A 27,797-nucleotide genomic window follows, 5' to 3' on the forward strand; every position below is an offset into this window, starting at 1 on the left:
AGTGGGAAAATGCACTTTTGCTGTGAGACAAAGTCGCGGCCAAACGTCGTGTTCGTGGGAAGAAGGCGGTTTTGGATACTGACCAATAACATAATATGGTTGGGGCAGCACAGCGTCCACGGAGGAAAACGCGTTCATCGCAAGGAAACTGAACGCGATTTCGCCGGACTGAGACACCATTCGTTGTGGAACAGCAAAGTTGGTGACACAGGAATGGAGCTCGCGGAGGCCGTTCTGGCGGTGAAAAAAGGGCTTCCGCCTATCCTCTCAAACCCCATGGAGTATAGGGACTTTTGCTCATCATTACTGATTTACTGACCTTGTTTGATTGAATTGCACCACCTCCGGCGATCCCTTTTTTTCCATTTACACTTCCTCTCTTTTTTTCTTTCGCGTCATATGGAACGTAGACGACTGGGTGGATTGAATGCGATCGCTTATAGTAGTGTAAAAAAATTGTCTTCTATCCTGCATCTCCTTTGTAGTCGAGAACCCAGTTCCAACTTCCATACCTTCCTGACCACAAAAAAACAACACGGCGCAACCCAACTGCCTCCTTGGTTCCTGCCCGACTTTTATCGCACATTCAAACGCTCGTTCATATTTTTTCTCCCCCGTCCTTACATTTTTTTTCTTTTTTTTCTTTTCCTTTCTCTTTCTCCCAGCAAAGGATACCCCCCTTCTTTTTAATACCTCCCTCACACAGCACTTTCTCTTCTCCACACAGTACTTTCTTTCACGGAAGTTTTTCTCTGCCTCCCTTTTTTTTTTTTTTTCGAATCTTCTCGGAGATCTGTAGATCGGATGGAGACCGCCACAGCCCCACCGGGCGCACTCCCGTCCAATCTTTTCAGCAAAGTGACTTTTAGCAAGTTTATCCGTGGAGGCAAGTTCATGCGCTCTGTCGAAGCTCTCCGCCGAGGATCGGCATCGACGCTCGCCTCAGCCGAGACCATGGTTGAGACTAACCCAGCCGCCATTCCGACCAAGGATGATGGTAAAGAGGACGGCTCAACAACGACAGATAAGGATGAGGAATTCGAAGTTGGAGATGGGGCCTCGGGGTTGAGCTTGCGCGGTGAACGATCTGAGGGTGTCAGGACCTATAAAGTGGTCGCGAGTCTTGTGTAAGCTAGTTCTATCGTGTGCTCTAAGTGTGGTCTTTGAGAATTTTTTTGGTTTCAAAATGTTCGTTGAAGTCAACTAATGTGATACTCTTGCTTTCCTTCATCTGTGTTACTGCTGCTACTGTTTTTTCTCTTTTCTTTTCTTTTCTTTTCTTTTTTTTGGACGTGAATGGATTTGCATAGGTGTGTGATTGCAGGAACGGGGACGTTGGGGATGCCGCATGCGGTCGCGCAGTCAGGATGGCTGGGTACATTGGTCGTTGCCCTGGCGCTGTTCATGTCTACGACTACGGGAAACATGCTCATCAAGTGTCTTTACTTGAAGTCGTGAGTTCTCTCTCTTCCACTCCTCCTTTCTCTCACTACCTCTCTCTCCCTCTCTCTCCCCCTTCCTCTTCCTCTTTTTTTCCCCTCTGCTCCTCTCTTGCATTCGCTGACAAGTGCTCGAGAAATAACACTTCTCTATTGTTTTTCGATCTGTTGACCGCACCCTTCGTTGTGTGTAGTAACACTCGCAGGAATTCATACCAAGAGATCGCACGAGACGCCTACGGTCCCATAGGCTGCTACTTCGCTGTCGGAACCGTGGGTCTAAATCTTTTCGGGTGCGCGATCCTCTACATCATCCTCGCTGGAACTCTGATTCAGACCATGGTGAACACAGGGCACGAGGATGATAGCAGTGCGCCAATGCCCATTTATGTCTATGTAATCGCTTGCTCGGCTTTCGTCTGGGCCTGTTTGATCTGTACAAAGTCAATGAAAGAAATTGCCCTGCTTAGGTAAACGAAAATGAAAAGACTTCGTTGTCACTAGAAGGACTGAGCAAACGTTCATACTAATTGCCACGTGGGATTTTGACGTTTAATAGTATCGTAGGAGCGGGCGCAACCCTCGGTGTGGTCCTGATTACCGTCGGAATGTCGATCGAGCTGCTTCAGGAGCGTGCTGCTGTGACCCTATCCGCAGCACACAAGCTCGTTGACTGGTCCAAGATCCCGATGTCGTTTGCGACCATTGCGTTCGCGTATGGTGGAAATGTGGTCTACCCGCATTTGGAGCAGAGTATGCGATACCCGCGCAGCTGGTCCAAGGCCCTGTGGCTGGCACTGTCGCTTTGCTTTGTGATGTATATCATGATCGCCGTGGCCGGGTACATGGCCTTTGGAAGCGATACCCGGAATCCTATTTTGGACAATTTGCCTCATGGTATGTTTTGTGGTATGCTGTCTAGAATGCTTTTCTTTTTTTTTTTCCTACGGCTACTAACCGTATTTAATATACTCTATTTTTGTGGAAAACCCCCCCCCCCTTCCCAGGAGCATGGTCGATTGTGGCGCATTCGCTGATCACCCTACACGTGCTTCTCGCCGCCCCGATCCTGCTAACCTCGTTGGCCATGATGATCGAATCCGCGCTCGAGATGCGGTCGCCGTCATTCGCCCAGGGAACCAAAATCCAACAGTTCCTAAAACGTGCGATTCCTCGGACGATCATCATTGTTTTGGTCGCACTGATTGCGTCTGTGATCCCGTTCTTCGGGGACGTGATGGACCTGCTGGGGGCCCTGACGACCTGCTTGCTGGTCTTTATCATGCCGATCTTGTTCTATTACCGATTGGGGGGCATGAGCAATGCGTCGATAGCTGGTCGATTATGGGCGTGGTTTATTTTTTTGGTCGGAGTGGTGGCTATGGTACTGGGGACGTATGATGCGACGAAGCATTTAGTACGGGATATTAAAAGCAAGTAGACTAGCGCCGGGGTACCATGAAGGCATGTAAGCATGCCATGGCTATGTAATTGGCAGATCTATTCTTTGTATTCTGCAGGAACGCAAGCAGAAACGTGTATTGTAATAAAAATGTATATCTTTTTATTCTTCTTCGATCAAGGGTCGCATGCATTATCGCCCCATGTATGGATAGCTCGCTGCACATGATGGCATGTAGCAATAGCTCAAAGAGACATGTACATGTACGGGATTCCTGGATGAACCTGGCTGTTTAAGCCGGTGCATACTTCTGTATGGATCGGAGACTTGAGATAAGAGAGCATGGGTATTTTCGATGGGCTAAGATCAGGGGAACCGAGATGATGGTACATGTCCTCCTCCCCCTTCCCCCACGCTATTGAAGCTCTTTAGGCAGGGTTACATCATTTTTCTAAATTGGAAAACTCTCCAACAATTTTATTTTTTGTTTGTGTCGGCCTGCTTCCCCTACAGTCGAAACTCGTTTTTAGGCCGGGGTTTCTTAACAAAACGCGGCCAACAAATTTAATTTGAAAATTAAACTGAACCTCTCTGAGCGGGTTATTCTAAAGGCTGAGTGCCTTACCAAAATGTATCACAGTAAACAAAAATATATATTTTTCAATTCATTCGAGGCGTGGCTCTCACGTGAGCCTATGTAACTGTAAAAATGATCCTCTTTAATTGTTCAGTAATCGATCGAGCCACCATCCACCTCCAGCACCTTTCGGACTCTAGTGTTCATGGTAGTGACCAAGGCTCGTATCTCTTCTGGCGCGATGGAGTCCCATATTTCCTTGATCACCTCCATCGTCTCTTGATTGCTAGTGGGCTTTTTGAGTAGCTTGTTAAGGTGCTTCTTGATGATCCACCAAATGATTTCAATGGGATTCAAATCAGGAGAGTTGGGTGGTCATGCTATCTTTTTGATCCCATTCTCCTCTCGCCATTTTCGTTGCGTTTTGCTTGTGTGAATATGAGCGTTATCTTCCATCAATTTCACGTCCCCCATTTCGGCCATGAACCTCTTGAGTTCGGCTTCCTAAACGGTATCTATAAAGCCTTGACCTTTGTTGTAATCACCGTCGATGAAAACAAGCTTTGATTTTCGGTCTCCACAAATCGCGCCCCATATAATAACCTTGGATCTTCCACTTCTCAGCAAAGGGATGATGTTCTCAGGCAAATATTTCTCCTCTGCCGTACGCCAGCTGACCGGGTGGGGGGATCGGTCGACTCTTGGCAACGCGTATGGAGACAAATGAGAAATATATATATATTCCATAGCTCTGTACCTATTTGTTCCTTATCTAGCAACTTGAATATGCTCCTAAGCTTTCCCTGACTTTGCCTCCTGAAACTATTATTATCCTACTTTGCCTTGCCTCGCTTAGAAAAGGTCATCTTGACTCTGTATAAGCATAGGTTCGCGACACGGGCTGATATTTGCGTCAAGGGCAGAGGCTTTGAGATGTGTTCTGGTGAGGTCGTTGGACTCCAGCGAGAAAATAATGTGGCGGAAGCGAGATGGGACTTATTCCGGTTAACTCGGTTCGGAAAGGCCGTGCTGGATACGGGTAGCCTGTTCCCCCCCCCCCCCTGTTCCACATTGCGTACAGGAAGGACCAGTACCTTCGCCTCATTGACAAGGTCCGCGACTTGTACCTGTTGCAGAAGGTTGACCAATTTGCCATACCAACACAGACGAATGAAGTCGCGTCACTGGTTGCAGGCCTTCCAACACTTACCCAGGTCAAGGTGTGCTATCTGGCTGCTCAAGAATATCTATATTGAGTCAATGTACAGACAGCCAACAGTCGTTGCTCTTTACTCTTATAGATTAATATCGAAGCGATGTCCAAGTCAGATATGAGTTCCCTCAAACGAAACTGGAACTTTGGCGACTCCCCAAAGAACTTAAAGAAACGGCTACATTAGGGACCTATATCATGCTATGCAATCAGGAAACAGAATAAACAAATCGTTGGTGGATGCAGGAGTGGGCAGTGCGTATGTTTATACTAGATGCAGCCCGTGGTTCCGGCACGGCATGTCGTGTGTGGATTCGAGTGCCAGTGCATAAATCCTCTTCTGTCAACGTAAAAGCTCTACTCTTAGCCCAGGACCACCATACTGCTAGTCTCAATGTGGGCGGTTGCCAAGGGGCGTCGTATATTCAAGTTCCCTCCCCCCCCCCCCCCCCCCCCCCCCCCTCTTCTTTTTTTTTTTTTTTTTATCAGCGGAGAAACCTTGGCAGGAACATAAAAAAATAAAGAATCAGAATCAGAACCAGAATCATTTATTGATAAAACATTGCACGATCAAGTCAGGACTTGGCAGGAACACATGCCCTACAGGGAGGCTTGCGTTGTTCCTGGGACCTGGGCCGAGGCCTTGGTTCGCGGCATCAATGTAGAGAAAAGTGCATTGCAGACTGAGGTTCTGTGATAATAAAGCTGGGTCAATTTATATGTCTTCGGGCAGGATCTGGAGCTTGAACTTGCTGCTTGATGAACTTGGACTTGGTGCTTGGTGGACGCGGCCATGATGCTGAAGCAAGACAGACGTCGACTCGGCTCGCTTGACTAGAAACTCGCTGTCGCTGTCGTGACCTGGAACTCGTGGCCTTTATGTTTGCATTCATACTTGCATTTGCCATGAAGGCTGCCATGAGCAGCTCATTCCAGTCAGAAGTACATGCTGCGTCGTGAAGGAGAGAGAGGATAGAGTTGCTAGGCGACGCGTCAAAGTGACAGCGCTCAGCTGGGCGAAGCTCTATTATTTACGGTCTCGCAGCCACAACCTACTCTCTGGAGCACAGCTTGCGGTCTGCCTCTTTTTTTTTTTTTTTTTTTTTTTTGGCTACCCATCGACATCTCTCCACTTTATTCCCTTACTAACAATGATAACGAACAAAAGATCCAAAGTACTCAAGGCAACTTCGGCATCACTATCGCCAGCAAAGAATGTGCAATCGTGAACACACAAGATGGCATTCTCGGCAACGCGAAAAAAAAAAAACTTGCAAAGCGTTAACACTTTCATGCAGATCCAACAACCAAGAAGTCGCCCTCGAAAGAATGTAACAATCATTATAAATGCATCGCTATCACCATTCAACACGCGGCATACACTCGAAGCATATACCACCAGTGTAGAGCGATTAACGAGTCAGGGGATGTAACAAAGCTGAAACAAGGAGGAGCTACGACTGTGGGATACGTTTTGGCGACATAAGCATCGTTAAGGGATGGCTTTACCCTTCCCAATGAGACATTATGATTAAGAGGCTACAGCTGTAGAAAGACATTGACTCCGGTAGTAAGCTCCAGAGTCAATAGCCATGGCTGCTTCAACACAAATTTCGCGCCGCTAGACTACTAATAAGGATCCTGTTCCTGTTCCTGGCCCATAAAAAAAATCGTCATATCCACTGAAACTTCACAGCCTTGAGCTGTGGACGCACGTATTCAACGAAGGCTGCTGTCCCTAGATATTAGTGGCGTTATTGAATTGGTGGCAGCATTTCCGTTTCAACGTACTTCCTTGAAATTTGCCCTGTCTATTCAGAAAAGATTGCTACAGGTTTGCTCCACAAGTATTTAGGTTGCGAAAGATGTCTAATGTTTGTTATGTGAGTACGTACACATGTTTGCGCAGAGTAAACAAATGTGCACAGCCAGTTCACGGCACGATCCAATCTCAGGACGTACGAATAAACAAGACGTCCATTTGACTAGAGAGACTCGGGCATTTTGTCGCGCGACAGAACTTTCATCCCCTGTACTGGTGAAGAAAGTCAGCGTAGCTATCATAATGTATGCAGCACACATACTTTTACGAGGGGGAAGTGGAGAGAGGGGGAAAGTGAAAAATGGCACATCACATGTACTCCCAAGTGAACTATCCAATGAGTATCCAATGGACTGGGTTACCTGCGAGCATGACATGGTACTCTTTTCTTTCTCCACCCATTTTTCGACCCATAAGAGGCATTAATTATCATACCATAGGCACTGAAAAGTCTCATTTCGTCATGACAAAGTGAGATGAAAGAGAGGACCGGGTATAGGAAATTGGGAGGAGTTCTTGCAGATTGGCCGTTTTGTCCTTTTTTTCTTTTGACGCTCTGTTGTGATAGGGCAGTCGACCATTGGAACTGACTCCTCCCTAGCGACTCAAGGCCGCGTCGCGGTTTGAATCTAGCGACTTGTCCACTAATAATTTTTTTGTTACTATTTTATTCAATCGATTTATTTTTTCTCCTTTCTAGAAACATTGGGCTGACTTTTTGTCCGCAGATACATCGATAGTGTCTGGGCTGAGAAGACACTTCACATGTATGTAGGCGATTGCTTGCTGGGACGGTGAGAGATCAAATATATCTGTGGCATCGCAAGGGCTTTATATAATGACAATCCACACGCCCTAAGGTACCCCTGGGATCGAGGGGTTAGGAGAAGAAAGGTGCGTTGTAGTCATCGTGAAAGTAATGGTCGTCTTCTCCCTTTTTTTTCCGTGCCGACCATAGGCGGCAAAAAAAGGGCCATTAGGCCGAACTGAAGCCATCCAATATCTTGGCCCTTTGGGCCTTGGACTAGTTTCCCACATGCGTCTCTAATTGAAATGACACTAACCATAACGATGTACGAAGTAGCTCAGCAAAATGTATTTACTTCATAGCATTCGCGATATCGTATTTTTTTTTAAGGATCGTCGTCATCTTTTAATTAGAAGAATTTATTGCTCAAACAAATCCCAGACGGGATCCGTGGCACCTCCTGGTGACTGGATGGAGACTGGGAACCATTTTCAAACCCCTTTGCAACGAAGAGACAGGTTGGACACATACAATGACTGGAAATAGACCGTGGGATAGTTGGGATCCGGAGAAAAAAGAATAGACAAGTAAAGCTTACCCGAGGATCCAGAACTTGCTTTTTTAAACAGCAAAAGGGCCGTATGCGATCGATGGATGTAGTTGTGAGAAGGGTCTTGTACCTGTCCCTTGTACATTATGGGGCCCGAAAAGGCATGGAGGTTCCCATAGACAGCTAACCGATCTAAGGCACACGTATTATCAGTGGCAGGAACATGTACAGCCATCACAGCCAGTGTAAGGGAACCCTCTTTTTTTCGCCCTTTTTTGATTTCTCTTATGAACTCTGTTTCTCCTTATCATCGTCGTCTTCTGGTGGTCCTTCAAATATAAAACCGGCCGCCGGCCACCCTCTTCAGCCTGTTTTTTTTCTTCTTTTTTTCTCTTCAAGCATCCCTAACCGAACTTCATTGTCCTTTTCCGAGCCTCAACGCCCACACCTCTTACCTTCCTTCATTCCTTCCTTCCCTCCCTCCTCCTCTCCTCCACCACATCACTTACTTTCCCACGATTACCTTATTTCCATCCCTGCTTCATTCCTTATCAATCATCTTCATATATCTTTCTTTCTTAAGGTATCAACACCATGAATGCCCCTGATCAGCACGATGACACCCATGTCAATGTTGCTGGTGACCCACCACAGCGCGGCCGTAGTTCTCTTTTGAATACCACCTCCACGAACGCAAATAACCACGGCACCACACTCTCACCGATGCGATCCAATCCTGGTTCCAGGGCTAACTCCCGTACCCGGCAATCATCGTCCCGGCCTGGATCTCGTCCAGCTTCCCGTCCAGTTTCATGGATCGTCCAGACCAATTCAGAATACGCCAACATGTTTGAGAACTATGGTGGTCACGGATCTCACACCGTATCCGATGCTGAGGAGGACAGTGCCTCGATGGCCGAGAAGGGTGCTGGTTCCTCGGGCTCATCCACCAAGCGTCCACATAGTTCAAGAACTCCGTCCTATATCATACCATCGAACGAAAAGATGGTCATCCCCGGTTCGACTCGTCCTAGCAAGGGCCAAACGCCAGCCCAGGCTGGTACGCTGATCTGCGAGGATATGGAGACGGATAGTTCTCATGACGGCCAATTGCGAGGTCAGCCCCCGCGTGGCACCGTTACGCCATTAAAGGCCAGTCTCTTACTCGGAAAGGCCTTCGTGGGTACCGGAGTCTTGTTCTTGCCTAAGGCATTTATGAACGGAGGTAAGGTTTCAAGACGTTCATCCATTCCGATTTTTGTGTTCGGAGGTTTATTGTTTATCTTGATTTCCATTATGTAGTCTCAGATCTCTGACCACAGCTATTCTTGTTGCTCTTGTCGTTTAGGTATTCTGTTCTCCTGTCTGACATTAGCGTTCGTGGCCATTATCTGCTGCATCGCCTTCCTAATGCTGGTCAAGGTCCGACTGGTAGTACGCGAGTCCTTCCAGGACATTGGTCTGGTCCTTTTTGGCAAATACATGCGCTTCGCCGTGCTACTCTCCGTAGCACTCTCGCAAGTCGGATTCTGCTGTGCGTACCTGATCTTTGTCTCCCAGAACATTGATGCCGTCGTTCAGACGTTCACGAAGTGCACGTTCCATGGAATCGAGCAGAAATACTATATCCTGATCACTCTCGTGATCCTGATCCCCCTGGTCCTGATCCGTCGAATGTCGATCCTCTCGCTGCCCAGTATGCTGGCCAATCTCTTCATCATTTTTGGCATCGTCTACCTCTGGTACTTCAGCATCCATAACTTGGCTGAGAACGGTGTCGGCCCCAACATTACGTTGTTCAACCGGGATGACTTTGCCCTATTTATCGGAACTGCCGTCTTTTCGTTTGAGGGCATTGGTCTTGGTAAGTTTGACCGGAGATCGACCGAACTAGTGCAAAAGAAAGGAAAAGAAAAAACATTGAATCTGACCGCTCATTCCCGTTGTTTATTCTAGTTATCCCCATTACCGAATCTATGGCCGAGCCTGAAAAGTTCCCTCGCGTCCTCGCCATAACTATCTCTGTCGTAGCTATGATTTTCATGAGCGTCGGTGCGCTTTGCTACTCTAGTTTCGGTAGCAACGTCCAGACAATCGTCGTGCTGAACCTGCCCATCAAGGACGGATGGACCATCACCGTCGAGATCCTGTACTCGCTTGCCATCATCCTCTCGGTTCCTCTGATGTTGTCCCCAGCTTCCAAGATTCTCGAGCACGGTATCTTTGGGGCCAAATCCGGTGCTTTGAGTACCAAGGTCAAGATGCAGAAGAACGTTCTCCGTATCGCCCTGATCTGCGTCTGTGCCCTCGTCAGTTTCGGGGTCGGTGGACCCAACCTGGACAAGTTTGTCTCGTTCGTCGGTTCCGTGGCCTGCATGCCTCTGTGCTTTATCTTCCCAGCCATGTTCCATTACAAGGCCTGCGCCAAGACTCTCAAGGCGAAGATTGGAGATTGGATCATGGGCGTTGTTGGTATCATAGCCATGGTCTTTACCCTTTACATCACTATCCGGAGCTGGGTTGTCGTCTCCGCTCCCGACGCCGCGATCGACCGCTGCGCGGCCTTTGCTTAGAATTCTTTACCCCTTCCGCCTGTACTATATATCCACTTAAAAAATAATAAATGATAAATGAATCTGGGATTGCCAGTCCCCTCACCTGACTATTGCCCTGTGTAAACAAACCTTTTTCTTTCTTTTTTTTTTTTTTTTTTTTGTGCTGGACGAAGGAATCATCCCCCCTCTGTACACCTCCGCCGTCTCCACACCATTCATCTTGCTCGTTCCTCTCTCCATTCCTGCTACTCCATTTAACACCACACATACACATATATATACATATATAATGGGAAAGGACCAGTTCTCACGATCGGGCAACAAGGCGCCTCGCCATGATCCCCTCCACGTTCAGCTTATGGGTGCCTCCGAGAACGACCCTCTGCCTCAGGGCAAGCAGCCCAGAGCCAAGGCTGCCAGAAACGAGCGCAAGAACAAGCCCGATGCAGTATGTTGAAAAGAAAAAAAAAAGAAGCTCCCCCTCACTCCCTGTCCGTTAAATCGGGTTACCGAAAGGTCAATTGAATATACATATCGAATCAAGGGAATGCCTAACACCGTCTCTTAACCCCCCTCGTTTTTTTTTTTATTTTATTTTTTTTATTTTTTACTTGGACAACATAGAACTTTGTCGACGCCAAGCTGTCGAGAAAGATTCTGTCGATTGCACAGGAGCAGCAGGACGAGATCAGACGGGAACAGCGTGGAGGTCTTTCCTCAGACGACGAGGACGAGGAGGAGAACACATTCGGCAAGAAGGCCACATCAGGAGGACCCAACAAGAGTTTCATCCCCACGATCGGCGACAGCGACGAGGAGGATTCCGATGTGGAGGACGCTGATGACTTTGGAACGTTTGACGAGATCGAGATTGACCAGCGCGATGCCGAGCTCTTGGCCAAGTTCATGCCTGCAGCACCTAGGGAGAAGAAGACACTTGCGGATTTGATCATGGAAAAAATCAACGCCCAGAATGCAGCCAACGCCGCCGCGGCTGCTGCTGCATCTGGCGCGGGCGATGTGGTCGTTCCAGGATCGGAAAAGAAGAAGGGACCCCTGGATTCAGCTATGGATTATGCGGACGATGATGAAACGGGAGCGGACCGACCGATGCCCATGGGATTGAGCCCCAAGGTCGTGGAGGTCTATTCCAAGGTCGGGTTGTTGTTATCCCGTTACAAGTCTGGAAAGTTGCCCAAGGCCTTCAAGATCATCCCGTCACTGCAGAACTGGGAGGAGATTCTTTATATTACCGCACCGGAGAACTGGACGGTTCATGCGACATATCAGGCAACGAGGATCTTCACCTCGAACTTGAAGGAGAAACAGGCCCACAAGTTTTTCAGCCTGGTGTTGCTGGACAAAATCCGGGATGATATCGCCGAGAGCAAGAAGTTGAACTATCATCTGTATATGGCGCTTAAGAAGTCGTTGTACAAGAGCAAGGCCTTTTTCAAGGGCATCTTGTTCCCGCTCTGCGAGTCCGGTACCTGCACACTGAAGGAGGCCGCGATCGTCGGATCTGTCATCACCAAAGTTAGTATACCTGTCTTGCACTCTGCTGCCGCCCTCTTGCGGCTGGCTGACATGGAGTACACTGGTAAGTTACCATCATCCGTTTACAAATTCCGGTCATACCCTCTCAAAACCTGACGTTCTAACATACCTATTTGATTTTGTCCGCTTTCCCCTCCCTTCCTCTCTCTCTCTCTCTCTCTCTTTTAGGACCCAACTCTCTCTTCATCCGCGTATTACTCGACAAGAAGTACGCTCTGCCCTACAAGGTCATTGACGCACTAGTCGATCACTTTTTGCGGTTCAAGATGGATCCACGGCCAATGCCTGTGCTCTGGCACCAGGCTTTCTTGATCTTTGCTCAACGCTACAAGTCCGATATCACACCCGACCAGAAGCAGGCCCTGATCGACCTCTTGCGCTTCAAGTCCCACGAAGGCATCTCACCCGAGATCAGGAGGGAACTCGTTAACAGCGTCGCCCGTGGAGAAATGTTGCCAGAGCCCACGGACGATGATATGTTGATGGACATCTAAAGAACGTCTTTCTTTTTTTTTGTCAGTCATATTATCGCGCGCGCACACATCCCTACATTCCTTCTTCATCATCTTCATCTAAATCGGCATTTTTTTCAGTTCTTTTTTTTTTCATTTATCGAAGCACTCATAAAAAAAAACAAGTAATAACATAACATAGCATCGTTGCAATTTTTGTATTCTATTGATGAATACTTTTATTGCCGCTTCATTTGAAATTCGCGAACAATCGATCAATAAGTTCCTGGTTCGTGCTCCTTTTACATGACTCGTCGCAACTCGTTGATGGACATGTATCTCGAAAAGATCACGTAGAGCTTTCGAAACCACACCATCTGGGACTCATGCTTCTCCATTGCGCGCTTGGCCTGGAAGATCGCCTTGGGAGAGCTCACGAACAAAAGTTCCAAGGGCCTGCTCAGGCTCCGGTTGTTCACACGGTTGGAGCCGCCGGCCAGGGGGGCTGCACCTCCGAGGCTCATCCATCCGGACATCAGAGGCATGAGGGACTCGGTCATGAGCATGGTCATAGGCAGATCCAGTAGGGAGATGTACTTGCGGAGGAGCGACACGGATTTGAGGACGTAGCAGGTCTTCACGGGAGTACGTTCCTTGAAGGTCTGGATAAAGTAGCTGTGTAGAAAGTTATGAAAAAAAAAGAGGACAAAGGTGAAGATGGTTGGTGAGTGAAGTTCTTCTTGTCCAATGTGTGATATATCGCTTTCAAAAGCCCATTTGAATGCTCCTGTTGGTTGTTTTTTTTTTTTTTTTTTTTTTTTTTTTTTTTGCTCCTGAAGAGTCTTACGTTAATCCGACATAGCAGGCGATATGGTTAGTGTGTGCCGAGACGCCCTTCTCGTCAAACGTAATGAGCTTGTAGAGAAAGAGAGTGAGAGAGAGAGAGAGCGAAGAGAGGCAAAGATATAGTTGAGTATCGGGCTTGTAGCACAAATCAATCATTACAATAAAAAAAAAAAACGCCCAGATTCTCCAGATCACTTACAGTCTCGATATTGTGCTTCTTGGCAAAGAGATTCATCTGATCGCCCACCAACGACGGGTCCCAGAGTTCATTAGGGCCATCCTTGAGTTCCCTAGAGTCATCCGCCCCACCCAAAAATAAATAACGTCCGATAAGTCTACCGTTTTCTGCTTTTTCTGTTCAGTTGACACGTCAAAATTGGAGGATCGGGACACAAGTCCTACTAAAACGTACTCTCGTTCCAAGATCGTAACATGTGTCTCGCGGATCCCAAAGGACTTGCAACTCGCGACCAGCTCCTTCTTCCTAGTCTCCCCCAATCCATCATGGTTTCCTATCAACAACAATATAGAAAAAAAAAACAAGCACAATACAAACGTATTCACATAACAGGGTTATCTTCTCCATTTTCTATGCCTCATCGTACTCAGTTTGAAATCGGTATATCTACATTCTGGCAACCATACCACTGGACATGCACAAGACTCTGACGATGTTTCCGTGCTCAGGTCGGGTCAGTTCTGCCAGGGTCGGGCCAAAGAACATGACTTCATCATCCGGATGGGCGATCACAAGTGCGATGCTGGTCCTGGTCATGGGAGTCATGAGAAACCGGCCGTTAAAGAAACCGTAGCCGCATACTGCCGTGAACAGCAGAGCATAAAAGGCATATTCCATCATTTTTGGAAAGAGTGCAAGCAAAAAAAAAAAAAAAGAAAAGAGAGTGAGTGAAGGAGAGAGTACGTGAGAAGGTAGTTCGTTTCGCGCTTGCATTCATATATTCAAACAGCATGGATCGCAGTCCAGCAGCACGGTAGATCTTCAAGCCACTTCTGCACGAAGTTCCATTGTTGAGGTCGTCCATTACAGGCTGGACGGAAATGCACCCGGATCTATGCCCCGCGTTCGATTGGATCGCGCGCGACGTCCATACCGATTACCATTAAGTTTTATTTGTGTACCGTGGTTTGATTGATCGTATCGCCTAACGTTTTCCTATGAAGAACACTTTTCTTCTGAATGCCTCATATCCCGTTATCTCCTCGTCTAGCTCCATGCCATTCCAAGGTATTGCTCTCGCTGCATTCAATTGTCAAAGGGGTTGTTGTTTAAAATTCCTTTATTGTTCGTTCAAAAAATAATCGAGCGGTTGGCTATCCTAATTTTTTTTTTTTTGTTTTTGTTATTTTTGTTGTTGGTTGTCTTGCTGTTGAGTGAACTCGTCTCCTTTGCTTATCAATTACCTCCGCTGCTTTGTGCTCCCTCCTTCTCCCAAATTGCTGACAAAAGAGTTAAAAAAACGGATATAGCGGAGACTCATTTAAGCGTAGATAAGACGGAAGATGTCGTTACTGACGTAGTAGTTGCCACCCTCGGCCTTCAGGACAAAAGTTTGGGTGTAGAACTGAGGGTTGGTCTCATCGTCAATCTAGAAGAGAACAGAACAAAAGAAAGTTCTACGTTAGCCGATACTCACTGTGCCTCCGCAATTACTGCTCCATGTCACCATTTTTTTTTCTTTTCTCTTATGGATAAGAAAAAACAACAAAGACTCGTACCAAGAGCTGACCGGTGACACTAATGACGATGCCATCCGTACCGAGAGGCTGAGCATCCAAAGTAGCGACCTTATGGCTGACCTTCTGGAAGGGAAGGGACTAGTTGTGCCGGAATCATGTGGGTGAATACCCCCAAAAAAAAAAAAAAAAAAGCGTCAATACGAATCCATTGCGCCCAATTTTCGCTGTCAAGGTGCCCTGAAAAGCTGAAGGTCGTCTTTGCACTTACGACCAACTTGGAGACAATGTTGACTGCACCCTGAGTCTCCTGGCTCTCCCAAGACATCATCGAAAGATCCCTCTATGGTTTTTTATAAAAATAAGCAATATTCGTTTATAGGTTAGTGGCGAGGCGACTTGGGTTAACGACAACGCGCTGAGGGGTTGAGAGATTGCAGGAATGCGTAGTTTAAGACATACGTAGAGAGGGACCAAAGCGTTACGATTGGTATCGAAGGTCTGGTAGTAAAAGGTGACGAAGGATTCGGCAACGGTCTTGAATTCAGCCATGGTAGTTTATGTGCCAGAATGGAGGGGGGAGAGGAGGGAAGATGATCGATGGTTGATGGCAAGGAAAAGAAAAACACTAAAGCGCGCGTGTCATCATGCTAATTAAGGGTTGAAATATCTAAGTATTTCATCCTGGAAATAATGTGTCATTATTGCCATGCACCAAAAATAGAGCTCAGGAATCTGGGATGCAATAGGGATCTGGCCCCTGGAAGGAGTAAACTTTGAGAGATAACGGAAGCCTGGTCTTCCTTTTATACTCTGTGTTCGGAGCGTTTTTTTTTTTTTAAGAGGGAAGGGAGAGGGAAGAAGGTCTCGCCGCGTTGGTCTAGACAAGGGCCAATGCAGGGTATAACTCGCCCGCCCATCCGTCTGTGGAACTATGGTTCAGACGCGCGCGCACTGAGCATAGAAAACGTAACTGAAGGTGATTTTTTTTTCTTGTCACCGTGCCATTCCACCGTGCCAGGTTGTGCAATATAGAAAAAAAAAAAAAATTAAAAAAAGCTTAATTATAGAGAGACCGACTGCATTCAAAACGTTCGAAGTGGAGAGCGGAGGGTGGAGACTGCAGTCGGACCACTTGGACATCTCGGAAATTCACTCTGCTCCAGCTTCTTTCTAATGGATCCCACTCTTTTCTCCGTCCACGGACTATGAAAACGAATTCAACTTCCGTTGGGGGGCGCCAAAAGAGAGAAACAAAGAAAGAACGAGGACATCGTCGGTGTGAATGTGGCCGAGTCCTTTCTGTTTTCTACCCTCCTCCTTTCGTTCTTTCGTCCTTCTTTCTTTCTTTCCTCCTTACTGCATCTCCTTCTCCCTATCGCCACACAGCTGTTTTCTCCTTCTTTCATCCCCAATCGTCCTTATCCTTGGTTCCATTCTTCATCCTCTCCACTCTTTCAGGCCGTTGAACACTTCTTTTCCCCCCTTATACCCACCCAATTCTAACCTTTCCCCTCCTCCTTTTCTGCCCTTGCTCCTAAACACCACTCCCCAAAGCCTCAACCTTCCCTTCGCTCGCACTTCCCCTCTTTTGCTCATTTCGCCACGAAACTGCAATGTCGACATTGTCCCGAACCCGCTCTCTCATTCCACGTCAGGCACACCTTAACCTGCCTCGTCTCACTGGCCAGGCACGTCTTTATACCAATACCACATCCAGGGCAGCACCGGTCAGAGCGGTAGCAGCCACCGTCCCAAGATCCCTCTTTACCACTGCATCTCCTCTGTCCTACCATCGAGCCCGTCCTGCAGGCACAGCATCAGGAACACCGCTGTTGACGCTCTCAAAAGCGATCCAGGGCTCGTTTTTCTCGACCTCTGCACGCTGTGCGGACCCCTCGATCACAACGCCGGTGCCGACACCTGTAGCTCCTGAACAGATTTTGAGCCAGAACCAACCAGAGGATGAGACCAAACATGCGGTGGTCTCAACATTCGATCTCTTTTCCATCGGTATTGGACCCAGTTCAAGGTAAAAAAAAAAAAAAAAAAAAGATATTTATATGTTATGATAGGAACTTGATGATATGTCAAACACATGGTGGTGGGTTTTATTTTATTTTTGTTTGTCGAAACACATGGTCGCATGGCTCTTTTTTACTGCTTCATTGTTCATGGCCTAGGCCAATGTGCAGCAGCAGCAGGAGGTGATGAAATGGATTTTTTTCTTTTATTTTTGTTGGGCGTTTTTATTTTTGTTGTTTATGTGTTTGGAAAGGGATGAAGCAAGTGGAGCGAGTGAGCGGGCGAGTAAGCGAGCGAGTGTGTGTGTGGAGGAGTACGAAAAAGTTATGCAGGCGAGATGGGGATGTATATGTGAAAATACATCGTGCCACTGAGCGCACTGATTGGCCCCCCTCCAGAGCGTGAGAAGAACAAGAGATATAATAGGAAAAGGGCTCATTCTCCAAGTGATGTACGGATGTCGCCACCAAATGAAAACGTTCATTAGACTAATGCCCCTTGGTTCTCTCGTTCTAGTCACACAGTCGGACCCATGCGCGCAGCAAAGATCTTTGTGACCGATCTGAAGGACCACAGCGTGCTCGACAAGGTATGGCAATTCGGAACCGATTGACCTGGAAACTACACCTCCCTCGACTCTCGCACTCGGAGGGAAATGAACATTTATAGTGATTCAACTCACGCCTATATGTTTTTCTTCTTTGTTTGTCCCCCCTTATCATTTCCAACTGTGCTGCTTTTCAACCTGCGCACGACTCGGAACATTGATATTTGTGGTTATCGACTTAAAAAAAAAAAAAGGTCGCTTCCCTTCGAATTGATCTCTTTGGATCCCTGGCCCTGACGGGCATTGGCCACGGTACCCCAGACTCTATTCTCATGGGTAAGATTTATTTCTTACGCTTCTTTATGACGACATGGGCCCATGGTAATGACGATTTTTTGTTAATACACAACACCCCAATTCAATGTCATTTTAGGAATGGAGGGAGAATCACCCGAGTCCGTAGAGACATCAACCATCCAGGCACGCCTGAAGGCCATTGACGAGCAAAAGGCCCTGACCCTGGACTCGACCAACCGCATCAAATTCGACCCGGCCAAGGATCTGGTCTTCCATTATTTTGAATCGCTCCCCCAGCACCCGAACGGCATGCGCTTCTGCGCCTTCAACGACCAGGGCGACCTCCTGGCTACGAACGAGTACTTCTCCATCGGAGGAGGCTTCGTCGTTAACGAACGTACACAGCTCGCACACGGAGAGAACGTCTTCTACAAGAACGAGCAGGATAAGCAGACCAAGGCCAATAAGGTCGTCCCCCAGACCCGTCGGAGCCAGGATCTCGCCACCGCAGCGTTGCCGTTTACGAATGCAACAGAGCTTTTGGAGTTGTGTCAGCGCGAGAACATGACGATTGCTCAGGTCGTGCTCGAGAACGAACTGCGTTGGCGGTCGATGGAGGAGATCAAGGAGAAGACCTTTGCGATCTGGAACACGATGGATAACGCTATCAAGAACGGATGTCTCTCAAGCGAAGAGATGCTCCCCGGTCGACTGCGCGTTCGTCGCCGTGCGCCCGGACTGTACAAGAAGCTGTTGAAGGGTCTCTATACGACGACGCCGCTTTACAAGGACACCAGCGTCTCTGCAGGCGGTAAGGGTGGGTTGCTGGGAACGGGTTCTGGATTGACGAACCAGACGTCTGAACGCGGGATCGATAAGGTCCTGCCGAAACGTGCGGTCAAACGTCTGATGTTGCCTGCGCTCGATTACCTGAGTGTCTACGCCATCGCGGTCAATGAGGAGAACGCCGCAGGAGGACGCGTTGTGACGGCGCCGACCAATGGTGCTGCGGGTGTCATCCCTGCGGTACTGAAGTACTACCTCGAGTTCATCTCTGACAACCCGGAACAGGACATTATGGAGTTCATCCTTACGACGGCCGCAATCGGCATGTTGTACAAGCGAGGCGCGTCTATTTCTGCAGCGGAGATGGGATGTCAGGGAGAGGTCGGTGTGGCCTGCTCGATGGCCTCGGCTGGGTTCGCGGCTGTGATGGGAGGCACGGTCCAGCAGGTCGAGAATGCGGCTGAGATTGGGATGGAGCATAACTTGGGCTTGACCTGTGATCCTATCGATGGACTGGTACAGATTCCTTGTATCGAACGAAACGCGCTGGGAGCCGTCAAGGCTGTTACGGCGGCCCAGTTGGCCCTGAACGGAGATGGACATCACCGTGTGACCTTGGACCAGGTCATTGAGACGATGCGTCAGACCGGAAATGATATGCAGGCCAAGTACAAGGAAACCTCTCAGGGAGGACTCAGTGTTTGCGTCCCTGTGTGTTAATCGAAGGAAGGAGAAAGAGAGACCACACCAAGTACCATTTCAGCTCACCCACTCACCCACTCACCCACTCACTCACTCACTCACTCACTCACTCATTAGAAGATAGCCATCCCCATTATTTTTAGCATTTTTTCCTTTTCTTTTCTTTTCTGTCAAATGTAAAAGCGTGTATTCTTAATTTTTCACAAGGAAGCAAGTCTGATCATGATCATATTCATGTTCGTACTGCTTACAAACGTCCCAATAGGTAGAAGGGACAGGGGAGAGAGACATGTTCGCGTGAATGAGTGGGTTACTAGCAGGCATGTCATCTACCAGATCATCGTTACTAAGTGTCCTTTCTTTTCAATCGTTCAGAACCTTTTAAGACGAGCTTTATTGAGGAGAGAGAAGAGTGAGAGAACATTAGCGGGGCATGATGTATAAGTAGTATGGACTATGGCAAAAAAAAAAAAAAAAAAAGAGGATTTGTGATATGGTTATTCTTGCAAGAATATAACTGGCAATTTGATGAATGATCTATATATATGTCACTAAGAAAAAATGGAGCAAAAGTATCGACAATGAAGCCCCTAGGGACGAGGGACTGACCGTTAGGACCACATGGTCCTAGATTTTGTCGGCGGCGGGACATATTTTGAAGTATTGGCCAGGATACTCGACCCACCACGCTCGGACGGTACCTGGACCTTATAATCATGATACTCATCAGTCTCTCCCGGATTCACGCCCGAACTCATTTCTGACTCCCGACGTGCTCTTCGGAGCTCCCCCAGCAGATCAGCCTTGTACCGCTCATCCGAGTGGTATGACTCCCTCGGAGTATCATTCTCTGGAAACTGCTTTGGGCTTCTTTCCGGATACTGTTGTGGACTCGCCACGATCTTTGAGCTACTCGTGTTCGATCCCGGCGTGACCATTCCCGTGTTGAAATCCTGGGTCGTTCGCTTCGCATACGGGTAATCCTCCATCCTCTGGGACGTACCGCCCACGGTCGCATTCGCGGTCATTGATGAAGAGGGTGCCGACGTGACCGCATTCGCGCTCACAGGTAAAGGCGGCATGGTTGCGCTATGCCTCGGTGGGGGCGGATAAAACTCGACTGTCGAGCCTGATGCCGGGGGTGGCCTACTTATTTCCTCCCGCTGCGTCTGCTGTTGCTGTTGCTGTTGCTGTTGCTGCAGTTTCTGCAGTTTCTGTTGCTGCTGCTTCTGAAGCACCTCCGCCATGTTCTGATGATACAATTGCTGTTCCCGGAGCTGCTCCGCGTACGCCAGATGTGCCAGCGCTTCTTGTGAGGTCGGATCATCGGATGTATCCGTCGGGTCAAGTGGATCAAACGTGTACTCGTTGTAGTCTCCATACGCCACATCCATAGTTCCCGGAGTGTCCAGGTAGCCGTCTGGTTCTTCTGTATATCCGCTCATGCCTGTAGGTGCGATCACGGGTGCTCGGATCGTGTACCCATTGCCATCTGCCGCTTCTGATGCCGTCGTTACCGGATCCATGTCGTATGATTGTTGTTTCTGGAGCGCGTAGTTGTTGTTGTAGTATGTCTCGTTGTCGATGGTCGTCGGCGCTGGCACTGACACTGGCACTGGCACTGGCACTGGTACTGGCACTGGCACTGGCTGTTGTGGCGGCACCCTTGCCTGCTGTTGCTACGCATGCGCACGCACACACAAGCAAAAAAAAATAAAACATGCATCAGATTGTGTGCTCAGAATCGCAAATGAATAAGGTATCACACTACAACAGAGCAGTATTTAAATAATCTCTTACATAGGGCTGCTGCTGGCGTCCTTGGTTGAAATATCCAGACGAATTCCGATGCTGGGTCTGCTGCATAGGCGGGACAACACGCGGGGTTTGATACTGATGCTGCTGGTACGGAAGCGACGGCACTGGTTGTTGCTGAGGCATAGGGCGCGCCAGCTGCTGCTGCTGCTGCACCTGCATCTGTTGTCTTTGCAACAGTCTCCTCCTCTCTGCCTCTACAGCGATCGCCTCCGCCTCTGACCTCTCATGCTGCTTCGGATCCTCTCTCACCACCGATGAGGTCACCGTAAGCGGCGAGCTCGTGATCATGTCCTCTGTCAAGTCCTTAAAAATCAAGGGCCGGCTTCGGAATAGGAGAATCAAGAGGATGGTGGACAAAAAGAACATGACCCCACAGACTGCACAACCGACGATCTGCGACTGCCACAGTCGGCAACGCACCGTCTCGTCATACCCGTCCGTCGGGCACAAAAAGTCCGTTGGCAATTGATTGGCGAAGGCCTGGTAAAACTGCCAGGCGGCCGCAAACAGAAACAGGGCCGAAAACAACGCGTTGAGGACACACTCCTGGACCGTCGGCCTCCCGTTCTCATAGATTCTCGACTGAAAGATCCACAGAAGTGTTTGCAATGCGCCCGCGGCACCTATTTTTTTTTTTTGCATGAAAAAAAAACCATCAAATAGGGGATTAGATGTGTCAAGCAAGGACCCAAAGGCCAACAGGAAAAAAACAATCTATATTAAGAAACCAATGGCATAGATGCCTACACCCAGATGGGTTTTCTTTTGGTCCTGTCCTGTCCCGTCCGGGAAAGACCCAAAGTACATGAGTATCACAGCCCTCCCCCTAGACCCTCAGCTTGGTCCTCCAAAAAGTGAAAAGTACCAGAAACCATGAGCTAAACATCGCATGTCTTTTGCGCCACCTTTACGGCCTTGGTCTGAACTCTGAGCCGCAAAATGGCATCATAATCAGGTATTTGAGAGCATGTCGCACGGTTTTGGGGGGCCATATGTTACCATGCGGAATGCGAACCCTAGTTCCTTCTTTCTCTCGCTCTCCTTGGTATGATGTATTCCCATTGATTTTTTTCTGGTGCGCCCATGTGTTGTATCAAAAAATGCGGGAGGCGGAGGCGGGTTTGCTGAAGATAATGGGCTGCATTATGATTTTTCTCCTGCTTTGCCACTCGGGATCGAGGTCGGTTTGAAGTTTGAGAAACAAGCACTTACTGATGATCAGGAGATAGTACGACAGCCAGCTAAAGTCGTAATGGCTGCCTTCGGCCTTCTTGACCTTGCTGGTAATGACTGTTGCAAGACAGAGTTTAGAAGGAAAAGAAAAATAATAGAAAGTGTGAGTAGATGATTCAGGGACCGTCTCTGCGTGATTTTGCATTGGATTCGATAAGCATGATGCATGAAGTAAGGCTCTTACTCAGTTCAGCATAGAGACAGGCGCAGGTCTAGAAGAGGTAGAAGAGGGCGACAGACAACGAGGGTAGAGAGCAATTGTCAGCTTTGCGGTTGTTGTTTTGAGGTTATTGTGAATATGGTTGGCGTGAATACGGTACCCCAGCAACAATGATGAACATGACCGTATGGATCACTCTGGCCGCAAGTCTGCTGAACATGGTGGATGGATGTTGACGGCCCTCGTCCTTTGCCGGTGTGGAAAGAGTGTGTGTGTGTGTCTGGTGTTATGGGGGATGGACAGCGGGTGTGCTCAGGAGGGAGTGTGTGAGGCGAGAGATACACTCCAACGGCAGAGTGAAGATTGAACGACGTGGTATGGAGTGAGGTGACGGAGCAGGGGGAAGGTGAGAGAAAGAGAGAAAGAGGGTAATATGTCAAGGAGATGGTCGGGATGGAATGAACGGATGAATGAACGAGTGGACGAAGAGAGGCAAGCAGGCAGGCGGTGGGATGTGCTCGATGTGCAGCACCCAGAAGGCAGAAGGTGGGAGGGACCCAGACACGCCCAAAAGGCTGAGATTTAAGGTGTACGACATCTCCTCTTACTCCTGCCGCCCAATTATTGCTTCATTATGTTCATCCAATCCCTCTCTTCCCGTTCCCAGGTCCGACCTGGCAAGCGGGGACCCCTTCTAGTCTACATCTCTTGCCATGGCATCCGCAGATATTCCAGCAACACGCCTCTCAGTCGCATCTACATTCACCCACGGATAGCTCCCAGGGAATCTTCTTGACATATCCCAGTCCCTTCGTCTCGTATAACCGTTTCCTCGTTGTTTGTTCAAGCCAGCCTACGTTTGTGTGAAACGCCTATTTTTTTATTATTTTTTTTTGAAGTAGTCACCAACACGGATATACTCACCTCCATGTACACACACGAATCTCTTTTTCTTTATTGCAATCAACAACCCAACTCAAACATCGATTGTCAAACGGTCTAGGGGAGAAAGAATTTCTTCGCGTCCTTGCAAGGACTATAGAAGTCGAACTAAACATCCATGGGAAACAGAACCCTCCTTGACGCGGACCAAAGCATTGCCATTGAATTAAAGCAAGCTCCGGAGGGATATAGTCTCGTATCTCGTCCCACTGGGTGCTGAACGGTGGTTCATGCAAACCTCAAGACGATAGGAGTTACAGCAGCATCGACGTGGCTACATTTACTGCAGGACTCCCTTGAGCTCTGGCGTACGGCCCGCTTGAACTCTACTCCAGGTCAGATGGCCTGTAATATCCAGCCTAGCCTATGGGGTATTCGTCGTCAATATGCCCTTCAAAGCTCCCTAGAGCTGCTTGCACGTACGGTACAACGCCAACAGCGCCCATCTGCGTGCAGATAGCGCTAACAACCATCACTATTTTCTTGACCACACACACAACAGACGACAACAACAGCACTGCACGCGCTTCGGTCCCCACCCTCCCTTCCCACCAGTGCCTGTTTGCGTCTCGTCTGTCTATATAAAAAGGCATCGCCAACTCCCTCCTTTCTTCCCATTCCCTCTCCCTCTTCCACTCTCTCCAAACAAACAACTCCTTCTCTCCTCCTCACACTTCTTCCCCTCCACATACACACTCAACTTTTCAATATGTCTGCCGTCGTCAACCTCGTCAGGACCAACCCTGCTTTGGCACCCCTCTTCATCTTCGGCGGCTCCGGCATCGTCGGTGGTGTTGCGTAAGTTTCTCCCTCTCCTTTCACACTTAATCCTAACCCGAACAGAACGTGCACCATCCTCGTCTCAGTTGGCCTGTCTCTACCGCCTTCTTCAACCCCCCTTACTAACTAACATTCGCGATTTCAACCTCACATCCTTCAATAGATACATTGGCCACTGTTTGGCGAACGGACCTGACGTTATCATCAATAAAACCGCCGCCGAGAAGCCCTGGAACCGTATCCAGCCCCATGAGAACGCCAAGGTACAGACATACAGACACAACAAGCATTCGCTCCTCACCCCCTTATTTTTTCCTGTTTCTCATTATGCATCGTAAACTAACTCCCCCTCCTCCCAACACACATAGCTCTGGTCTCCTAACAAGGAATTCTGGCAGCAGCGCAAGGAACGTGTCGAGCAGTCCAAGAAGGTCTGAGGACAATGCAACCTCGATAGGCGCCAATTCGACTACTGAACGGAGGGGGTGGGGAAGCGTTGAAACGAGATTCTCTGGCAGTGTCGCCATCGCATCCTTTCGTCCGCTTTCACGTCTTCGATGTTTCTATTCTTCATTCTATATCTCTCCACTCCAAGACCAAAAAAAAAAAAAAAAAAAAGGGAAGGAAAAAGAAACACCTTCCTGAACTCCTTTGTACATAACGATGTCCTCAGTTAGAAACTAGAGAACAAATAAAATAAAATAAAAAAGAAACCCAGAAAGTATGAGCTTGAATGATATGAACGTCGTTTTTGTCGGACTCCGGATTTCCGTCAGGCATAGTTTCTTCCCCACATGCGATATTGTTTTTTTCCCCACACACACATACACATTTGGATACACCTTTGGTGGCCTGCCCTGCGGAAACATCAGAACCGAGTCCGCCGCAGAAAGTGGATAAGAGCGAATGGATTGGCACAACCGCTGCTTAAGGTTCTAATCATGCGAACACAAAAGCACGAAATTAGTTGGACACCCATCCAATCCAATCATGGCCTGCTACGGTGCTTATCAGTCCACAGACAGGGCGACAAACAGTTCCTGGATAGCACAAACAACTGCCAGGGGCTCTTGTCTTCCACTGGAGACTCGAGCGCAGAGAGCGCGATATTAGAAGGAGGAAGTACCCATTCGCATGATATGAAAGATATGAAAGATATGAAAGGTATGAAAGGTATGAAAGATATGAAGGTGGCGTCCTTCTCTTTGCCTGCTGGTTGGAGCCGTACTCAGTCCTCTCAGGAGACCCATGTAGTCGTAACAGCGCAACAAACGAACGAAGTTATCAGCGTATATCCGATAGACCGCACGCCATAAAGTAGTTCTTTTTTTTTGCTCGGCTCCCGTAGTATCGTTTTTCTGAACGCATGAATTCTTTGCTCGGACCACGACTATCGCCTCGTCACCATACAGTTGCCCCTCACACGACGGAGGGGGACACGGTTCATGGCCACGGCTCGCTTCCTGCGTGTTCAGTTCCAGACAAGGCTAACCACGCTCAGGCACAAATGCAACCGATTTGGTGCCACACGACAACACGACGACGACAACGCCGTAAATCCATTGATTAAAAGTCCAGAGACAAGGGCAGTATTTGCATAGTATGAATAAACAGTATGCTTTTTATTCCCTTTTTTTTTTTCTTCTTCTTTCATGTGTATGATCGACAAGTCAGAAAAATAAATAAAAGAAAAGACCTTAAACAAGCGGCGCACTTTATTTAAGCCTTGGTGGCCTTGACAGCCTTGTTGACAATCTCGCGACGCTATCATATTCACAAAAACGACACCAGCAACAACGATAACGACAGCAGCGATAATCAAACAGAATACAAGAACGAACATTAGAACCAAGAAATACTTCACTTCCAATGGATCATCCAAAGATATATATATAAACACAAGTGTTCGAGAATAAACAATGGAACTTACAAGAGCCTTGTACTTCTGGAGCTTGAAGCGGTCAAAGTCGCTGTTGGCAGCACGCTGGGTACGCGAGGCAATCTTCTTGGCCCACGAGGTCTTGGCCCAGTTACCGGCAAGATCCTGCTTCTCAATCGCCTTCTTGAGGACGACCTGGCCAGCGTTGCGGGGGACCTTGACCACCAAGGGAGTCAAAGTCAGGCGACGGAAGGCATAGGCACCGCGGGCAATGCCGGTGGTGGGACCCTCAATCAGAGCCTATAAAAAAGAAAAGGTATCCGTGAGTGTTAAGATACACATTACGCGCGATATTGTACTGGTGTTCCAGTTGAGCGTACGACGTTGTAGAGTAAAAAGAAAAAGAAAAAAAGATTGAAGCCGAGTCCGGGCTGCAAAGCGTAGATCGATCCTGGTTTCTTGCCGCTTCTCTATTCATCCCTCGTTCCCTGTGGAAAAAGTACGTTGCCTTCGTTTGATGGAGTTGTTTGAACCCCCCCACTACTCAAGTCGACAACTTTGTCTCGTTCGTCCCGCCTTCATCCTGAGCAGCTCTCCGCTACTTCGTCGCCATTTATCCTGCTATACCAATTTGTATATCAATTATGGCGCCATAAAGCCATGCTGTCCCCTGACTTGTTGTTCCATTGCTCTTAAAGAGGTCGCCGTCGGTCCCATAAACGTTTTCAACTCGCTTCCTTATCCAAAAAAAATAAAATAAAAAAATGCGCAAGATATCCCTTTGAATTCCTGATCTGCCCAGTAAAAATAATAGAGAAGGCACATACACGGTTGTGGTCAATGATATCGACAATGACGGCGAGCTTGCCGGCATCGGGGCCATAGTTGACCATGACAACACGGCCAATCTCAACGACACGCTGGAAAGTAGGAGTGCGCTATTTTTGTGAGAATTGTTGAAGAGGAAGAAGATAGGCTCCGTTAGAGATCTCGCACTATTTTTTTTTTTTTTTTTTTTTGGCTGAAGGCTGTTGATGTCTGTCCGAATCCTGTCGTGATGCAATCCTGGAGTTTTAGGTCGCAGCTGTCTTTGTGAGTAATAATCGTGGTTACACCCTTGTTCGTGGCCCTCTTTCTTTGCCGAGTGGATGAGATGCATGACCTTGGTGTGTTCAGTTCTGTCAAAGCGCATCGTCCTGCTTGGCTGTTGTTGAGTAATCCTAGACTGATGAGGGTGTCCTCCCGGACAAAAGAAAAAGGATCTGCGATCCGTCCTCTTGTCCGGATGATCCTGCTTGATCCGATAAACACCATGCGATCTGCAGAATCAAAGCTCCACCCCGCAATGGACGAAGACATCCTGAATCCATGCATCTCCAGATCCCGTTTTCAAAAAAAAAAAAAAAAAGACCCGGGCGACGTATACGGATGGATAGAGTGCTGCGAGAGCTGTCGATTGATGGTGTCTCCGTTGATGTTGTCGATAGATGGATCGATGGGTTTGTTGGCTCGCCAATGGATAGCTATCCCCCACTTGTCCACTCTCCGCCTTGTATAAATCTGTACCATTGTAAATTGATGTAGCAAAGAGGAGGATTCAATCGCAGCCCAGCCCAACTCAATTCTATATCTGGTTCATTTTGCTTGCGCTGCTTCTCTTAAGGGCTTGGTAGGAAATTCGCGTTGCTTCACGATGCTCAAAACCCCCTGGATATACACCTAGAGGAACCAACATACACACTATATTGCAAACAACTCTGTAGAAGAAATAT

The 27,797-nt window shown here is 48.1% G+C and overlaps 11 protein-coding genes across 11 annotated transcripts; 5 read left to right on the forward strand and 6 right to left on the reverse strand.

Moving 5' to 3' along the window:
- Positions 1-1,216: 1,216 nt before the first annotated feature.
- BC939DRAFT_451307 (transmembrane amino acid transporter protein-domain-containing protein) lies at positions 1,217-2,979 on the forward strand. Its single transcript, XM_051555644.1, has 4 exons — positions 1,217-1,454; positions 1,634-1,909; positions 1,999-2,336; positions 2,447-2,979. Exons 1-4 carry the CDS (start codon positions 1,297-1,299, stop codon positions 2,878-2,880), a joined length of 1,206 nt encoding a protein of 401 aa, XP_051412230.1. The 5' UTR covers positions 1,217-1,296; the 3' UTR covers positions 2,881-2,979.
- A 1,217-nt stretch (positions 2,980-4,196) lies between these two features.
- Positions 4,197-4,491, reverse strand: BC939DRAFT_451310 (uncharacterized protein; the record flags this gene model as incomplete). Its single annotated transcript, XM_051555645.1, has 1 exon — positions 4,197-4,491. A coding segment is annotated over one exon (160 nt), but the record flags the coding sequence as incomplete, so codon positions are not given.
- Positions 4,492-8,831: 4,340 nt separating this feature from the next.
- On the forward strand, positions 8,832-10,324 carry BC939DRAFT_397094 (transmembrane amino acid transporter protein-domain-containing protein; the record flags this gene model as incomplete). Its single annotated transcript, XM_051552333.1, has 3 exons — positions 8,832-8,976; positions 9,100-9,615; positions 9,708-10,324. 3 exons carry the CDS (start codon positions 8,832-8,834, stop codon positions 10,322-10,324), a joined length of 1,278 nt encoding a protein of 425 aa, XP_051412232.1.
- Positions 10,325-10,484: 160 nt separating this feature from the next.
- On the forward strand, positions 10,485-12,525 carry BC939DRAFT_451314 (Bystin-domain-containing protein). Its single transcript, XM_051555646.1, has 3 exons — positions 10,485-10,754; positions 10,931-11,906; positions 12,032-12,525. Exons 1-3 carry the CDS (start codon positions 10,596-10,598, stop codon positions 12,355-12,357), a joined length of 1,461 nt encoding a protein of 486 aa, XP_051412233.1. The 5' UTR covers positions 10,485-10,595; the 3' UTR covers positions 12,358-12,525.
- A 92-nt stretch (positions 12,526-12,617) lies between these two features.
- On the reverse strand, positions 12,618-13,936 carry BC939DRAFT_503116 (putative deacetylase LmbE-like domain-containing protein; the record flags this gene model as incomplete). Its single annotated transcript, XM_051560366.1, has 5 exons — positions 12,618-12,990; positions 13,163-13,230; positions 13,361-13,451; positions 13,574-13,673; positions 13,807-13,936. The coding sequence occupies 5 exons, from the start codon at positions 13,934-13,936 to the stop codon at positions 12,618-12,620; spliced, it is 762 nt and encodes a 253-aa protein (XP_051412234.1).
- Positions 13,937-14,441: 505 nt separating this feature from the next.
- On the reverse strand, positions 14,442-15,464 carry BC939DRAFT_451316 (uncharacterized protein). The gene is made up of 4 exons (XM_051555647.1): positions 15,319-15,464; positions 15,128-15,199; positions 14,899-14,997; positions 14,442-14,768 (listed from the first exon to the last, which is right to left on the reverse strand). Exons 1-4 carry the CDS (start codon positions 15,406-15,408, stop codon positions 14,661-14,663), a joined length of 369 nt encoding a protein of 122 aa, XP_051412235.1. The 5' UTR covers positions 15,409-15,464; the 3' UTR covers positions 14,442-14,660.
- Positions 15,465-16,472: 1,008 nt separating this feature from the next.
- BC939DRAFT_486971 (serine dehydratase alpha chain-domain-containing protein) lies at positions 16,473-19,298 on the forward strand (the record flags this gene model as incomplete). The annotated part of the gene is made up of 5 exons (XM_051559341.1): positions 16,473-16,586; positions 16,827-16,888; positions 17,398-17,470; positions 17,683-17,764; positions 17,862-19,298. The coding sequence occupies 5 exons, from the start codon at positions 16,473-16,475 to the stop codon at positions 19,229-19,231; spliced, it is 1,701 nt and encodes a 566-aa protein (XP_051412236.1). The 3' UTR covers positions 19,232-19,298.
- Positions 19,299-19,671: 373 nt separating this feature from the next.
- On the reverse strand, positions 19,672-21,898 carry BC939DRAFT_159275 (uncharacterized protein). Its single transcript, XM_051550274.1, has 2 exons — positions 21,014-21,898; positions 19,672-20,892 (listed from the first exon to the last, which is right to left on the reverse strand). The coding sequence occupies exons 1-2, from the start codon at positions 21,671-21,673 to the stop codon at positions 19,825-19,827; spliced, it is 1,728 nt and encodes a 575-aa protein (XP_051412237.1). The 5' UTR covers positions 21,674-21,898; the 3' UTR covers positions 19,672-19,824.
- On the reverse strand, positions 21,632-23,067 carry BC939DRAFT_451324 (uncharacterized protein). Its single transcript, XM_051555648.1, has 3 exons — positions 22,585-23,067; positions 22,449-22,476; positions 21,632-22,321 (listed from the first exon to the last, which is right to left on the reverse strand). Exons 1-3 carry the CDS (start codon positions 22,642-22,644, stop codon positions 22,125-22,127), a joined length of 285 nt encoding a protein of 94 aa, XP_051412238.1. The 5' UTR covers positions 22,645-23,067; the 3' UTR covers positions 21,632-22,124.
- A 1,008-nt stretch (positions 23,068-24,075) lies between these two features.
- BC939DRAFT_503120 (uncharacterized protein) lies at positions 24,076-24,583 on the forward strand (the record flags this gene model as incomplete). The annotated part of the gene is made up of 3 exons (XM_051560367.1): positions 24,076-24,164; positions 24,310-24,409; positions 24,515-24,583. The coding sequence occupies 3 exons, from the start codon at positions 24,076-24,078 to the stop codon at positions 24,581-24,583; spliced, it is 258 nt and encodes an 85-aa protein (XP_051412239.1).
- Positions 24,584-25,740: 1,157 nt separating this feature from the next.
- On the reverse strand, positions 25,741-27,617 carry BC939DRAFT_451326 (60S ribosomal protein L14). Its single transcript, XM_051555649.1, has 4 exons — positions 27,592-27,617; positions 26,853-26,963; positions 26,077-26,325; positions 25,741-25,910 (listed from the first exon to the last, which is right to left on the reverse strand). Exons 1-4 carry the CDS (start codon positions 27,592-27,594, stop codon positions 25,866-25,868), a joined length of 408 nt encoding a protein of 135 aa, XP_051412240.1. The 5' UTR covers positions 27,595-27,617; the 3' UTR covers positions 25,741-25,865.
- Between the last annotated feature and the right edge of the window lie 180 nt (positions 27,618-27,797).

Source organism: Gamsiella multidivaricata (assembly GCF_025024155.1).
Source record: "Gamsiella multidivaricata strain RSA 2152 chromosome Unknown BC939scaffold_32, whole genome shotgun sequence".
In the NCBI taxonomy this organism is placed as follows: domain Eukaryota; kingdom Fungi; phylum Mortierellomycota; class Mortierellomycetes; order Mortierellales; family Mortierellaceae; genus Gamsiella; species Gamsiella multidivaricata.

Bases quoted from the DNA above. Each gene is read 5' to 3' on its own strand.
- BC939DRAFT_451307 (XM_051555644.1), top strand. From the start codon at position 1,297: ATGGATTTGCATAGGTGTGTGATTGCAGGAACGGGGACGTTGGGGATG. The intron at 1,910-1,998 runs GTAAACGAAAAT...GACGTTTAATAG, and splicing joins AAAGAAATTGCCCTGCTTAG to TATCGTAGGAGCGGGCGCAA. The intron at 2,337-2,446 runs GTATGTTTTGTG...CCCCCTTCCCAG, and splicing joins TTTGGACAATTTGCCTCATG to GAGCATGGTCGATTGTGGCG.
- BC939DRAFT_451314 (XM_051555646.1), top strand. From the start codon at position 10,596: ATGGGAAAGGACCAGTTCTCACGATCGGGCAACAAGGCGCCTCGCCAT. The intron at 10,755-10,930 runs GTATGTTGAAAA...TGGACAACATAG, and splicing joins GCAAGAACAAGCCCGATGCA to AACTTTGTCGACGCCAAGCT. The intron at 11,907-12,031 runs GTAAGTTACCAT...TCTCTCTTTTAG, and splicing joins GGCTGACATGGAGTACACTG to GACCCAACTCTCTCTTCATC.
- BC939DRAFT_451316 (XM_051555647.1), bottom strand. From the start codon at position 15,408: ATGGCTGAATTCAAGACCGTTGCCGAATCCTTCGTCACCTTTTACTAC. The intron at 15,200-15,318 runs GTATGTCTTAAA...AAAAAACCATAG, and splicing joins ACGCTTTGGTCCCTCTCTAC to AGGGATCTTTCGATGATGTC. The intron at 14,769-14,898 runs GTACGAGTCTTT...GTTCTCTTCTAG, and splicing joins GTGTCACCGGTCAGCTCTTG to ATTGACGATGAGACCAACCC.
- BC939DRAFT_159275 (XM_051550274.1), bottom strand. From the start codon at position 21,673: ATGCAAAAAAAAAAAATAGGTGCCGCGGGCGCATTGCAAACACTTCTG. The intron at 20,893-21,013 runs GTAAGAGATTAT...GCGCATGCGTAG, and splicing joins GACGCCAGCAGCAGCCCTAT to CAACAGCAGGCAAGGGTGCC.
- BC939DRAFT_451324 (XM_051555648.1), bottom strand. From the start codon at position 22,644: ATGTTCAGCAGACTTGCGGCCAGAGTGATCCATACGGTCATGTTCATC. The intron at 22,477-22,584 runs GTACCGTATTCA...TACCTCTTCTAG, and splicing joins TGTTCATCATTGTTGCTGGG to ACCTGCGCCTGTCTCTATGC. The intron at 22,322-22,448 runs GTAAGAGCCTTA...GTCTTGCAACAG, and splicing joins CTGTCTCTATGCTGAACTGA to TCATTACCAGCAAGGTCAAG.
- BC939DRAFT_451326 (XM_051555649.1), bottom strand. The intron at 26,326-26,852 runs GTATGTGCCTTC...TCTTTTTTATAG, and splicing joins ATATCATTGACCACAACCGT to GCTCTGATTGAGGGTCCCAC. The intron at 25,911-26,076 runs GTAAGTTCCATT...TGAATATGATAG, and splicing joins TCCAGAAGTACAAGGCTCTT to CGTCGCGAGATTGTCAACAA.